Source organism: Bos mutus, chromosome 4 (assembly GCF_027580195.1).
Source record: "Bos mutus isolate GX-2022 chromosome 4, NWIPB_WYAK_1.1, whole genome shotgun sequence".
Taxonomy (NCBI): Eukaryota; Metazoa; Chordata; class Mammalia; order Artiodactyla; family Bovidae; genus Bos; species Bos mutus.
In genome coordinates this window covers 31,334,635-31,350,675 of record NC_091620.1, presented here as the reverse complement: position 1 = coordinate 31,350,675, position 16,041 = coordinate 31,334,635, and the positions used below count along the sequence as shown (strand labels likewise).

The window sequence follows — 16,041 nt, the reverse complement described above, 5'->3', positions numbered from 1 at the left end:
TGCAGATGACATGATCCTCTACATAGAAAACCCTAAAGACTCCACCAGAAAATTACTAGAGCTAATCAATGAATATAGTAAAGTTGCAGGATATAAAATCAACACACAGAAATCCCTTGCATTCCTATACACTGATAATGAGAAAATAGAAAGAGAAATTAAGGAAACAATTCCATTCACCATTGCAATGAAAAAGAATAAACTACTGAGGAATATATCTACCTAAAGAAACTAAAGACCTATATATAGAAAACTATAAAACACTGGTGAAAGAAATAAAAGAAGACACTAATAGATGGAGAAATATACCATGTTCATGGATCGGAAGAATCAATATAGTGAAAATGAGTATACTACCCAAAGTAATCTATAGATTCAATGCAATCCCTATCAAGCTACCAATGGTATTTTTTACAGAGCTAGAACACATAATTTCACAATTTGTATGGAAATACAAAAAACCTCAAATAGCCAAAGCAATCTTGAGAAAGAAGAATGGAACTGGAGGAATCAACCTGCCAGACTTCAGGCTCTACTACAAAGCCACAGTCATCAAGACAGTATGGTACTGGCACAAAGACAGAAATATAGATCAATGGAACAAAATAGAAAGCCCAGAGATAAATCCACGCACCTATGGACACCTTATCTTCGACAAAGGAGGCAAGAATATACAATGGAGAAAAGACAATCTTTTTAACAAGTGGTGCTGGGAAAACTGGTCAACCACTTGTAAAAGAATGAAACTAGAACACTTTCTAACATCATTCACAAAAGTAAACTCAAAATGTATTAAAGATCTAAACATAAGACCAGAAACTATAAAACTCCTAGAGGAGAACATAGGCAAAACACTCTCTGACATAAATCACAGCAGGATCCTCTATGATCCACCTCCCAGAATATTGGAAATAAAATCAAAAATAAACAAATGGGACCTAATTAAAATTAAAAGCTTCTGCACAACAAAGGGAACTATAAGCAAGGTAAAAAGACAGCCTTCAGAATGGGAGAAAATAATAGCAAATGAAGCAACTGACAAAGAATTAATCTCAAAACTATACAAGCAACTCCTGCAGATCAATTCCAGAAAAATAAATGACCCAATCAAAAAGTGGGCCAAAGAACTAAACAGACATTTCTCCAAAGAAGACATACAGATAGCTAACAAACACATGAAAAGATGCTCAACATCACTCATTATCAGAGAAATGCAAATCAAAACCACAATAAGGTATCATTTCATGCCAGTCAGAATGGCTGCTATCCAAAAGTCTACAAGCAATAAATGCTGGAGAGGGTGTAGAGAAAAGGGAACCCTCTGACACTGTTGGTGGGAATGCAAACTAGTACAGCCACTATGGAGAACAGTGTGGAGATTCCTTAAAAAAACTGGAAATAGAACTGCCATACGACCCAGCAATCCCACTTCTGGGCATACACACCAAGGAAACCAGAATTGAAAGAGACACGTGTACCCCAATGTTCATCGCAGCACTGTTTATAATAGCCAGGATATGGAAGCAACCTAGATGTCCATCAGCAGATGAATGGATAAGAAGGCTGTGGTACATATACACAATGGAGTATTACTCAGCCATTAAAAAGAATACATTTGAATCAGTTCTAATGAGGTGGATGAAACTGGAGCCTATTAAACAGAGTGAAGTAAGCCAGAAAGAAAAACACCAATACAGTATACTAATGCATATATATGGAATTTAGAAAGATGGTAATGATAACCCTGTATGCAAGACAGCAAAAGAGACACAGATGTATAGAACAGTCTTTTGGACTCTGGGAGAGGGCAAGGGTGGGATGATTTGGGAGAATGGTATTGAAACATGTATATTATCATATGTGAAATGAATTGCCAGCCCAGGTTTGATGCATGATACAGGATGCTCGGGGCTGGTGCACTGGAATGACCCAGAAGGATGGTATGGGGATGGGGGTGGGAAGAGGGTTCAGGATGGGGAACACATGTACACCTGTGGCGGATTCATGTCAATGTATGGTAAAATCAATACAATATTTTAAAGTAAAGAAAAAATATATATAAAATTCATGGGACCAAATCATCAGAGATATCCGCATTTTTGTTAAGTTTTATTTCCTGGAGCTTTACAAGATTCTCACAATGAACACCAGAGAAAACTCCCCTCATGCTTCTAGAAAGCTGCATGGGGAAATGAATCATTTCACAATATGCCAGATTATTCTGTTCTTCTGAACATAGTCTGCCCTGTGGAGAAACTAACTGAGACAGACCTACTAGGACTTTATCAGAGCCTAACTGACCAGGGAGAAGGGAAATGCCCAATTTCGTCTCACTCTAGTCCATCCTGTCCCACTAAGTGAAAAAGAAAAACAGAAACCAATGAGTACCTGTGAAGTCACAAACCAGACTCACTAAAAGATTGACACTCAATCGTGGAACTAGAGAACACTTCCCCTCCCCCCACACCTTATCACCACATTACTGAAGTCTTACATTACAGCAGTTCTTTTTACCCAATTAGTGCCCCATTACTTAAAAAAAAAAAAAAAATTACAACACACACTAAAAGACAAAAAAACACAGTTTGAAGAGATACAGCAAGCATCAAGACCAGACCCAGATATGGCAGGGATATTGAAATTATGAGACCAGGAACCTAACACAGCTCTAAATAATATGCTAAGGGCTCTAGTGGATAAAGTAGACAATACGCACAATAGATGGGCAATGTAAGGAGAGAGATGGAAATCCTAAGAGAACCAAAACAAAATGCTAGAGGTCAGAACACTATAATAAGTGCAGATAAAATCAAAACTTTTGTTTTTCTTGTTCTTAATCTAACAGATAAATTTGTTAGATTAGTTAAGATTAATTAATTACGGAGAAGGCAATGGCACCCCACTCCAGTACTCTTGCCTGGAAAATCCCATGGACGGAGGAGCCTGGTGGGCTGCAGTCCATGGGGTCGTGAAGAGTCAGACACGACTGAGTGACTTAGCAGCAGCAGAGCCATGGCCTCAGGTGCAGGAAGGACTTTGAGCCGGCCCTTCTCGACCCCCGCGCCCCCACCACTAGCCGCCTGGGGGCCAGCTTCCTTCTGCTCTAGGTCTTCGCCCCTCAGATACTGTTGACTCTTGATTCCAGGAGAAAAAAAAATCCTGATGATGTGCTTCTGTTGTAAATTTTTGACAGTTTTACACAGAAAAAAAAAAAAAAGATTAATTAATTAGCAAAATGTATTAACTATACACACATATATATGCTTATGTGTACTTATATACATAATACCTACTACTTATATACATAATACCTAGATACATTATATCTACTACTGTGGGCAGGAATCCCTTGAAGAAATGGAGTAGCCATCATGGTCAACAAAAGAGTCTGAAATGCAGTACTTGGATGCAGTCTCAAAAACAACAGAATAATCTTTGCTCATTTCCAAGGCAAACCATTCAATATCACAGTAATCCAAGCCTATGCCCCAACCAGTAATGCTGAAGAAGCAGAAGTTGAACGGTTCTATGAAGACCTATAAGACCTTTTAGAACTAACACCCAAAAAAGGATGTCCTTTTCATTATAGGGGACTGGAATGCAAAAGCAGGAAGTCAAGAAACACCTGGAGTAACAGGCAAATTTGGCCTTGGAGTACGGAATGAAGCAGGGCAAAGACTAACAGAGTTTTGCCAAGGAAATGCACTGGTCATAGCAAATACCCTCTTCCAACAACACAAGAGAAGACTCTACACATGGATATCACCAGACGGTCAACAATGAAATCAGATTGATTATATTCTTTGCAGCCAAACATGGAGAATCTCTATACAGTCAGCAAAACAAGACCGGGAGCTGGCTGTGGCTCAGATCATGAACTCCTTATTACAAAATTTAGACTTAAATTGAAGAAAGTAGGGGAAACCACTAGACCATTCAGGTATGACCTAAATCAAATCCCTTATGATTATACAGTGGAAGTGAGAAATAGATTTAAGGGACTAGATATGATAGACAGTGCCTGATGAACTATGGACGGAAGTTTGTGACATTGTACAGGAGACAGGGATCAAGAGCATCCCAATGGAAAAGAAATGCAAAAAAGCAAAATGGCTGTCTGGGAAGGCCTTACAAATAGCTGTGAAAAGAAGAGAAGTTAAAAGCGAAAGAGATAAGGAAAGATACAAGCATCTGAATGCAGAGTTCCAAAGAACTGCAAGGAGAGATAAGAAAGCCTTCCTCAGCAATCAATGCAAAGAAATAGAGGAAAACAACAGAATGGGAAAGACTAGAGATCTCTTCAAGAAAATTAGAGATACCAAGGGAACATTTCATGCAAAGATGGGCTCAATAAAGGACAGAAATGGTATGGACCTAACAGAAACAGAAGATATTAAGAAGATGTGGCAAGAATACACAGAAGAACTGTACAAAAAAGAGCTTCACGACCCAGATAATCATGATGGTGTGATCACTCACCTAGAGCCAGACATCTTGGAATGTGAAGTCAAGTGGGCCTTAGAAAGCATCACTACGAACAAAGCTAGTGCAGGTGATGGAATTCCAGTTGAGCTATTTCAAAACCTGAAAGATGATGCTGTGAAAGTGCTGCACTCAATATGCCAGCACATTTGGAAAACTCAGCAGTGGCCACAGGACTGGAAAAGGTCAGTTTTCATTCCAATCCCAAAGGAAGGCAATGCCAAAGAATGCTCAAACTACTGCACAATTGGACTCATCACACATGATAGTAAAGTCATGCTCAAAATTCTCTAAGCCAGGCTTCAGCAATGCATGAACCGTGGACTTCCAGATGTTGAAGCTGGTTTTAGAAAAGGGAGAGGAACTAGAGATCAAATTGCCAACATCCACTGGATCATCAAAAAAGCAAGAGAGTTCCAGAAAAACATCTATTTCTGCTTTATTGACTATTGCAAAGCCTTTGACTGTCTGGAAAATTCTGAAAGAGATGGGAATACCAGACCACCCGACCTGCCTCTTGAGAAACCTATATGCAGGTCAGAAAGCAACAGTTAGAACTGGACATGGAACAACAGACTGGTTCCAAATAGGAAAAGAGTGCATCAAGGCTGTATATTGTCACTCTGCTTATTTAACTTATATGCAGAGTACTTCATGAGAAACGCTGGGCTGGAAGAAGCACAAGCTGGAATCAAGATTGCCGGGAGAAATATCAATAATCTCAGATATGCAGATGACACCACCCTTATGGCAGAAAGTGAAGAGGAACTAGAGAGCCTCTTGATGAAAGTGAAAGAGGAGAGTGAAAAAGTTGGCTTAAAGCTCAACATTCAGAAAACGAAGATCATGGCATCCAGTCCCATCACTTCATGGGAAATAGATGGGGAAACAATGGACACAGTGGCTGACTTAATTTTTTGGGCTCCAAAATCACTGCAGATGGTGATTTCAGCCATGAAATTGAAAGACGTGTACTTCTTGGTAGGAAAGTTATGACCAACCTAGATAGCATATTCAAAAGTAGAGACATTACTTTGCCCACAAAGGTCCATCTAATCAAGGCTATGGTATTTGCAGTGGTCATGTATGGTTGTGAGAGTTGGACTGTGAAGAAAGCTGAGTGCCGAAGAATTGATGCTTTTGAACTGTGGTGTTGGAGAAGACTCTTGAGAGTCCCTTGGACTGCAAGGAGATCCAACCGGTCCATTCTAAAGGAGATCAGTCCTGGGTGTTGATTGGAAGGACTGATGCTAAGACTGAAACTCCAATACTTTAGCCACCTCATGCGAAGAGTTGACTCATTGGAAAAGACCCTGACTCTGGGAGGGATTCGGGGCAGGAGGAGAAGGGGACGACAGAGGATGAGATGGCTGGATGGTATCACCAGCTTGATGGACATGGGTTTCGGTAGACTCCGGGAGTTGGTGATGGACAGGGAGGCCTGGCATGCTGGGATTCATGGGGTTGCAAAGAGTCGGACACAACTGAGTGACTGAACTGAACTGAACTGATACTTATATAAGGGAAACAAATGACAGCTGCAATACACGGGATGGAAGGGAGGAAATAGGATTATTTTGTTGTTATAAGTCACTACGACTACCTGTGAAGTGGTACAGTGGTATTTGAAAGTGGCCTCAAATTAGTTGTAAAGGTATATTGCCAACTCTAGGGTAATCACTAAAGTGTGAAAAGGTTAGTTACTCAGTCATGTCTGACTCTTTGCAGTCCCATGGAATGTAGCCCATCCAGCTCCTCTTGTACATGAAATTTTCCAGGCAGGAATACTGGAGTGGGTAGCCTTTCCCTTCTCCAGGGGATCTTCCCAACCCAGGGATCAAACCTGGGTTCCCTGCATGAAGGCAGAATCTTTGCTGCTAAATAGGGAAGTCAACAACTAAATAATATGGGAACTATGAGAAAATTTAAAAAACAAGTATATCTGATGAGACCATAAGAATATTAGAGTAAATATAACTAAGAAAGGAGAGACAATAGATTCATATAAAATACTAAATTAAAACCAAAAATAGCAGAAAAAGAACAGAAAACAGAGTAAGAACAAAGAACTTATGTAACAGAAAGAAGGTAGTAACAAACATGAAAGATATTAAAATTATTCCAGCTATATTAACCATCACTTTGAAAGTCACTGTTTTAAATGCACCAATTAAAAAACAGAGATTGTCAATGTGTATCGTCAAACAATACCTACCTATATGTTGCCTCCATAAAGTGAAAGTGAAAGCCGCTCAGTTATGTCCAACTCTTTGCGACCCCATGGTCTGGCTCCTCTGTCCCTGGAATTCTCTAGTCCAGAATACTGGAGTTGGTAGCCATTCCCTTCTCCAGAGGATCTTCCCAACACAGGGATTGCAGGTCTCCTGCATTGCAGGTAGATTCATAAAACTCACCTCCATAAAACTCACTTTAAATACAAAGACAATTTTAATACAGATGAAAAGTAAATGAGTGGAAAGAGATACTCTATGCTAATACTAATCAAAAGAAAGCATGAGTAGCTACATTAATTTCAGATCAAGCAGACATCAGAACAAGGAAAGCTCAGGGATAAAGAGCGGAATTGTGTGTGTGTGCATGCATAATATATGCTCAGTTGTGTCTGACTCTTTGCGACCGTATGGACTGCAGCCTTCCAGGCTCTTCTGTCCATGGGTTTCAGGCAAGAATACTGGAGTGGGTTGCCGTTCCCTACTTCAAGGGATCTTCCTGGCCCAAGGATAGGACCCTTGTCTGCCTGCGTCTCCTGCGTTGCAGGCAGATTCTTTAGCACTGCACCACCTGGGAAGCCCCATAACGAGTGGCGTTACATAATGATAAAGGGGTCAATTATCCAGGAGGACATAACAGTCCTTAATGTGTATGCACCTAACAACAGAGCCTCAAATTGCATGAGTCAAAAACTGATAGAACTGCAAGAAATAGATGAATCCACTTTCACAGTTGGAGACTTCAATACCCCTCTATTATAAATAGATCCAGTAGGCAGCAATTCAGTAAAGGACGTAATTGAATTCAACAACACCCTCAATCACCTGAATATAATGGGTATCTACAGACTATATTCTCCAACAGGATATACATTTTTCTCAAGCCAAGAGCATCCACTACATTATTTTCTTTTCTTTTCTTTTTTTTTTTGCTAAACTCTTAAAAATTTTAATATGCTACTTTAACTGTGAAATAGTTTAAGTCTGAGAACTCTGTAAGAGTCCATGATGCCTCAGTACTGTACCTTAAATAAATTTTTTTCTGCCCTTCAGAACTAGAATTTTTCTGCTTGTATATGTCAAATGGAACCATAGTAGGCTGCTATAGTGGATTGAATGGTGGTTCCTAAAACCAAGTAAATGTGACTTTGTTTGAGCAAAGAATATTTCCAGATGTGATCATGTGCTGATGTGAAGGATCTTGAGATGAGATCATCCCAGATTAGCCAGGTAGGATCTTAATCCAATGACAGGTGTCCTGATAAGAGACAGAAGAGAAGACACAGACACACAAAGAGAAGACAAGGTGACAACAGAGGTATAAATTGGAGTAATGTGGTCAAAACAGCCGAAGAATGCCTGGAGCCAGCAGAAGCCAGAGGAATTCTCCCATAGGACATAGAGAGAGAAAGACGCTCAGCTTACACCTTGATTTCAGGCCTCTGGCCTCCAGAACTATGAAAGAAGAAATCCCTGTTGCTTTAAACCACCTAATTCATGATAATTTGTTACAGACTCCCTAAGAAACTATTCAATAATACAGCTGTCCATTTCATGCCTGTAGATCTGACTGATTACCAATTAACCATTGTTATAAATCCTTGCAGGGACTCTGCCCCTAGGGTTCTTATTATAACTCTGCCCACTGTTTTCCTGATGGTTAAGTTTCAACCTGGCTTCTAGCACTGGGGATTGCATTATTCCCTTTAAATCAGGCTGTCAGATATCACTGCAGCCACCACTGTCATCTCCAGTTTTCATGGAACAGCCACCACAAATTTTTCAAGGATGCTAGTAATCCACTTATGCTCGTATTTGTTAAAGCCTTGGTGAAGATCCTTTTTTTGTGCAGTGTAGACACCATTAAGACATGTCTGAGAAAGCTGCACATAACACTGCAACAAATCTTCCTGAGTAATGTTTTCCAGTGAAGTTCAGGCATTTCAAACTCACTGATACAGGCTGAGTTTTGAGTTTGCTGCTACTGCTGCTAAGTCGCTTCAGTCGTGTCCAACTCTGTGCGACCGCATAGACGACAGCCCACCAGGCTCTGCCATCCCTGGGATTCTGCAGGCAAGAATGCTGGAGTGGGTTGCCATTGAGTTTAGGCTCCAGGTAACATATCCAGCAATTCTCACAGCTTCAAGCCGACACATTAAATCCTGAATTCTAGGCAAGAACTTCAATTTGGCTTGATACAATCTTGTGTTTTACCCCTTTTAGTCTCATACCCTTACAAAAATTCTTGCATGGACACCCCTGGCTCTAAGTAAGAATAAACACAATCCTGCAACTCTTTCAGTATACAGTACAGGCTAACTCATACCAGACTGTACCTTTTTCTTCCTCACCAGTATACTTACCTTAGCAGGAAATCTAACCTAGGTGCACATCTAAGTGACAACTCTACACACCTTACAGTTAGGTTCCAGGCTTAATCCTTACCATCTCTTCTCTCTATAAACAGGAGATAATTTCTTTAAAGTTTTCTTAAGGGCTTTCCAAATTTCTCTCTGGATCTGTGTTGGGCATTCAAGATTTTCAATATATCCTTTTCTTTATGGATTCTCTCTAGTGTAAGAAAGACCATCTTATGACACAATCTTTGTTATCAAACTAATTGCCTCAGCCCTTTGACCTCCCTAAGCTTATCTTCCATCTTCACCCCATTCCATGCCTCCACTGGTGATGCACTGAGAAATCATGATGTTATTGCACTCTCCATATTCAGTTCAGTTCAGTCGCTCAGCTGTGTTCAACTATTTGCGACCCCATGGACTGCAGCATGCCAGGCCTCCCTGTCCATCACCAACTCTTGGAGTTTACTCAAACTCCATGTCCATTGAGTCGGTGATGCCATCCAACCATCTCATCTTCTGTCATCCCCTTATTCTCCCACCTTCAATCTTTCCCAGCATCAGGGTCTTTTCAAATGAGTTAGTTCTTCGCATCAGGTGGCCAAAATAATGGAGTTTCAGCTTCAGCCTCAGTCCTTCCAATGAATATTCAGGACTGATTTCCTTTAGGATTGACTGGTTGGATCTCCTTGCAGTCCAAGGAACTCTCAAGAGTCTTCTCCAACACCACAGTTCAAAAGCATCAATTCTTTGGTGCTCAGCTTTATAGTCTGCATATTCTATATGTTCTATATACTCTGCATATATTCTATATATTCCGCATATTACTAGTGTACCATTTCCTGGATGAAGGGTACCTTCATGCTCCTTAAACCTGTGAGCAGCTCAAGCCTAGGATTACATTTTAAAATCCATTTGCTGGGACTACAACTGGTACCAATTACTGTTTTGTTCAGGGTTCAGAAGGAACCTGTTAGCAGACTCAAACTGGCTAATTTGAGAAGTACTTAGTAAAAGGACTATTTACAAAGATGACATGGTTTAAGGAAATAAAAAGGTGAAGCACCTTAACCTAACTACAAAAGAACATCATTATGACCCGTAAGCTGAAGAAGTAAAAAGAAGGAATGATCCTCAGAACTCAAAGAGAGTTGTAGAACGGGAGGGTTGGCCATCCAACTAGAGCTGGCATCTGGGGGCGATAAAAGAAGTCACTTGCCAACAACTGACCAAAAGCCAGGGGAATAAATATCCCTACCTCTTTCTCTCAGACCTCAAACTTCCTTCTGATGCTTCCTATTGATCAAATCCTACTAAGTGATATTATTTACTCATTGGGGCAGTGCTTAAAGATAAGCCTCCGAGGGCACAAAGCTGAGAAGGGAAGGAAAAAGGGAAGAGATGAAAAGGCACATGAAGACTATCCAGGGAAACCAAATACTATTACATTTTTTTGGATTTGGTTTGTTAATGTTTTATTTAGGATTTTTGCATCTATATTCAGAGAGAAATTGGCCTATCGTTTTCTTTCTCGTGTTATCCTTGTCCAATTTTGATATCAGGGATACGCTGGTCTCATGAGGTGGGGAGTATTCATTCTTTTTATATATATTAGAAGAATATCTCTTAGAATCAGAATCTTTCATTCCTTCGTTGCTCAAAAGTGACACGAGATGATCTACCTAAATTACATAGAGCAAAAGCATTGTTACATAATCCTGCCTCACTTCAAATGGTTGGAGAATTGCCATCACCCACCCAGTGTTCCTGGAAGGACAAGAGAAACAGTATTTTCTACTTCTTGACTCATTTCCCTCTTTTTTCATTTTGAAGGTTTTCTGAGTCAAGAACTGTGAAGTATCTGAAATGTTACCCTAACCACAAGCTAACAAGTTTGGTGCCGCATGTTCATAAACGACAGGAGAAGACATGAAACTCCTGGGTCAGAGATAAAGCACAATTTATTGTTCACAGAAACAACAGCAGCCAGAATATCAGCATTTTGCCCTAATTCCCTCAGGGTGAGACAGGCACACAGTGAGCTGCTTTACAGGTTGAGAATGCGGGCTGAGAGATGCTGAGTCTTTTATAGGGAACAGTAAACAGTATCTCTGTCTTCTAAGACTGCTTGTTTTACAAGTATCCTTGGAAAAAAAGAACTAAGTACTTCTACTCAAAAGACATGCAGAAACGTTAAAAACCTGTGGAGAACTGTTTCCCAATTGACTTTTTGTTTTAAACCTACTTTCATACCTAATGTAGAGATTATTAATTTATATTGTGAAAAGCAATTTACCAAAATAACTTCTTTTGCTCTGTTATTTTTCTTCTCAATTTTATCCTTGATATGAATATTGCCAATTATTTTGGAGTTATCAGTTCAGTTCAGTCACTCAGTCATGTCCGACTCTTTGCGACCACATGAATCGTAGCACGCCAAGCCTCCCTGTCCATCACCAACTCCTGGAGTTCACTCAAACTCATGTCCATCGAGTCGGTGATGCCATCCAGCCATCTCATCCTCTGTTGTCCCCTTCTCCTGCAGCCAATCCCTCCCAGCATCAGAGTCTTTTCCAATGAGTCAACTCTTCGCATGAGGGGGCCAGAGTATTGGAGTTGCAGCTTTAGCATCAGTCCTTCCAGTGAACACCTAGGACTGGAGTTATAGGAGGTGTCTATTTGCATATGACTGATATAGTGTTGCTAAATATCCTTAAATGTCATTTTATTGGGGATACATATCTGGCACACAGCTTGTAATTCACTCCTTTGATACCACATGAGAATAACTGTCCTTTACTAGAATTTTAACCCATTCAAATTTATGCACTGTGATATTTTTAATCTTGTTTTTCTCTCATGTACACCTCCTTCCTCTTAACCTAAAAGACAAACATACACACAAAACCTCTTTATTTCACAATAGTTCTCCTCTTTGCTGCTATTCCCTTGTCTCTCTAGAAATGTGGGGTTTATAATTCCATTTTCATTCTGCTAGGAGTTGCCTTTAAATATTTTAACTACATATTTGAGTATCTTCTTTCCTACCTACTTATCCATTTGCTCATCTCCCCTTGAAAAGATCTGGAACACTTTATCCCCCTGGATCTTCCTACAACAGAATTTAGTTAGAACACTCAGGGTATTTCTGTTGTTTTTGATTCAGATTTTTGTTTTTTGCAGTAGAGACATTTTTTGAAAAATTATTTGTGTCCATTACATTGTTCCATAACCATTTAAGTGATGATCCTTTAGAAAGAATCTTGAAATTTTAATGCTCACCGCCATTTCTCAAACAGACTATCATGCCCAGGTCATTCCTCCACAGTGTCGAGGTCAGCTGGAGTACAGAATGAGTCCATACAGACGGATGACATGCCTCTTGCCTAACAATGTCTTTCTGTTGTTTTCATCCCCCGCCCCCAAAAAAAAATTGCCTGAAAGTAAAACTCTCAATTCATTTTTTCACACTCAAAATTCAAAATTCTTCAATAGAAATGTTCCTCCTTTACCTTCTGGTATTTAGCACTGGGGAAGATAAATCTAATGCTATTGTTACTGACTTTGTGTGTGTGTCTGTGGTTTTTCCTCTCCAACTTGAATGTTTATAGAATTTGTCCAAAATTTTTGAAATCCAGAAATGTCATGAAGTTGTGTCTATGTATGTCTCTATATTAATTTTCCCAGTTCTTGGTAGACACTTTATACAGTTAAGGATATATGTCTTTTTAGTTATGGAAATCAGTTTTAAATCTTCATTAATTGTTTCTCCTTCTATACTCCATTTTAGGCTTATGCTATTTCTGGGGTGGACAAAAAAAATCTGTTAAACTTACTGTTTTGCTCATTTACGTCATTTCTCGAAAATTTCCTCTGAATTCCAGGGGACTCTCTTATGCTAAATCACCCAATCTCCATGTTAGTTTTAGCTTTCAAGTACCAGATCTGTTCTTCATTGCCATCAGTGTGTTTTTGTGATTCAGCAACTATTTATTTATTATTTAAATAAACAATAAATATTTATCTATTTATTTATTGTAATTATTTAAGTAATAGTAATTTTTCCTAGTATTTTTCCCAAAGGATGAAAAATGCTATTAAATGTCCTTAACATAGTTAAGAGATTTGTTAAATAAATATGTATTTTCACTCCTCAAAAGGATCTCTTTGATTTTTGAATCTTTGCGTATATGGTGACTCTCCTTTCTTTATCAGCTTGTTTTTGTGATACTGGGATATATCTTTGCTCTGTTCTGTTGTTTAGGCCTTTATCCATATAATACAGTCCTCATAAAGGAGAAGGAAGGAAACCCCTTCTGTGGTTTTTCATTTGTTAGTGGGCTAGGGGAGGCATGCTCATCAGGTAATAAACTAGAAGAATGCAGATACTTTACTTCAAAGGCAGGGGAATTAACTTCTTAGCTAGTTGCTTTCAGGTATCCTGAGACCAGGGTTCTGTAATAGCAGGCCACAAGTGAACTTCTTCCCTGCTGATTGCCCTCCAGCCTGACACCATCTCCCACCCCTTCTGCTGTGGATATTTGGAGATTTGTATAAAAAGACAGCTGTAGTTTTAGCGAGATGAAAAAGAATTTACCAGAAGACCTGACTTTATCAAGGAAAGTCTCTCTGCTGTTGAGCCTATCTTTTTCACTCTTTGTGGTTATTTTCCTAGCCCTAAATTGAGGTGCTGCCCTTTTTCATGTATGATCCAACAGCTCTGGTTGCTCCCCCACCTCAGTTGTACTCCACCATTCTCCCATCACTGTGAGCAAGAGCTATATAGTCAGATGCCTTACTCCAGGGCAACAGAGGAATGCTCACAGTCTTCTACTTGCCCTTCTCTGATTGTTTGTACATTGATTTTACCTTTAATATGATGTACATGAAATTTTAAATAAATTAATGTAGAAAAAGTAAAAATAAAATGTTCTCTTTGAAATAATTTCAGTAACAAAATTATATTTAAATTTCACACTAACAATAAAGCAATGGGGATGTTTTCTCCATAAAACTTATGACAGTATAACAATTAAAATCAATAAAAGGATAAAATTCTACTTCTGTATTGTGTGACCTCTGTATTACTCTATTAGCAGTGGACAAAAATTCTGATCATCAAACAAAGAGTCCTGGATCTTCTAAGGACCAGGCCTGTGGACTTCTAAAATCTTAGTTGTTGGTTCTGACTGATGCTTCTTTCTGATTTCCTCTACTTCACCATCATCAAGTAAAAATGAAGCCAGTAGCGGAATTTGAGAAAAATAGTTCTTAGCCAGGAAGTGTTTGTGTTTGATCTTGTGAATAAACAAGGGTTCATATCCCTGAAAAGAAAAAAAGTCAGATTGTATTAAATGTCATTGATAAATCTTGCCAAACAAAAACACGTTTATGCCTCAGTGCCTTTGCTTGTCAGTTCTTTCAGCTCAGGAAACTTTTTTTTCCCTCACTTTGTCCATCATTTTACAGGGCTCAGCTTTTGATACTTAAACCTGGAAGTCTTTCTAGATTTTCTCTCTGACCTGAGTCCAAACTAACGCCTCCTTCTTCCATACCTGCAAGCACTTTCATATATTTTTAAATGTGTATTTAATTCATTCTGCCTTGGACTTCACTATCTACTTGCAAGTCTCTTCCATGATAATAAAGAAGACTCCTTAAAGATTCAAACTGGGTCTTATTCATACATGTGTCTCTGGTCACCTTAGGTAAACAATCAATATTTTTGTGTGAATGTTCTTGTCACCTTGGTTCTCTTTAAATCTATTTCAATACTGATACAATTACCAACTTGAATTTTTTTCTAAAATTAGTCCTTCCCCTTATATCTCCAGAGTTCAAAATAAAGATCACAATGTACAGCAGAAACTAATACAACATTGTAAAGCAATTATTCTCCAATAATAAAATAAAAATTAAATAAATAAACAATGGTGCTGTGACCATGTAAACTTCTTTTCTGTCACCCTTTTTACTACCACAGATGTGAGTGTCTGCACTATTTCTCTTCTGTCTTCTAAACAGAAAATAATCTTCCTGCCTTTTAGCAAATTTTTGTGCGTTTCCATTTTTCTTTGTTACTAACATTTAACACTCCCTGTCTCTCCACAGCTGTAACAGCACTTTGAACGTTCTCTGTTAGGTAGCTTTGCCACATTACAGACAAAGAAAACATCTGTTTTCTAATAAAAGGGGCACACTGCAAGTTGCCAATCCGATATTCATTCTCTCTTCCATTCATATTTAGAGGCCTGATTTTACAGAGGGGCCCGATTGTGTATTCTGTGACATGCTCAGCTTTCTTAGCCTTTATTATAGCTAGGGTTGATCATATGACAAGTTTCTGGCATTCCTTGAGAGCTCAGTTGGTAAAGAATCTGCCTGCAATGCAGGAGACCCAGGTTGGATTCCTGGGTTGGGAAGATCCCCTGGACAAGGGAAAGGCTACCCATTCCAGTATTCTAGCCTAGAGAATGGTGCAAAGAGTCGGACATGGCTGAGCGACTTTCACTTTCATGTATGTGTGTATGTGTGTATATATATATATACACATATATATGCATATATACACACACACATATATGCACACACATATATATACATGGCAGAAATATATATATGTGAATATATATACACACACATATGTATATGTGTATATTTTTTAAAAAGAAGTCACTGGATAAAGCTTACAGGGAAGCTCTTCGGGAGTGGGAAGCCTCACCTGTTAAGTACCTTTAGGCTTTTGCTGTATCTAGGAGGTGGGTATAATGCAGGAGGTAAAGTAGCTATCTAACTCTAAGAGTGCACAATCATTAGGATTAAAGCCAAAGTTTAAATATGGCTGTGGAAGAAGTCAGAGGGCCTGGATTTTTGAGAACATTGTAGAGCTACCATACAACCACCCTGTCGTTGCCAAACTCTGGATTCCTGTTATATAAGAAAAGCAGCCCCATATTTGGTTAATTTGTTAA

The 16,041-nt window shown here is 39.1% G+C and overlaps 1 protein-coding gene across 3 annotated transcripts in view; it reads right to left on the bottom strand.

The window, feature by feature from the left end:
- Positions 1-11,062: 11,062 nt before the first annotated feature.
- IQUB (IQ motif and ubiquitin domain containing) overlaps positions 11,063-16,041 on the bottom strand; it is an 82,015-nt gene continuing 77,036 nt past the window's right edge. For all 3 annotated transcript variants that reach the window (XM_005893444.2, XM_070369304.1, XM_070369303.1), the window contains one exon: positions 11,063-14,394. In XM_005893444.2, coding sequence (XP_005893506.1) covers positions 14,212-14,394 — 183 coding nt within the window. In that variant the 3' untranslated portion in view covers positions 11,063-14,211. The remainder of the gene's footprint in view (positions 14,395-16,041) is intronic.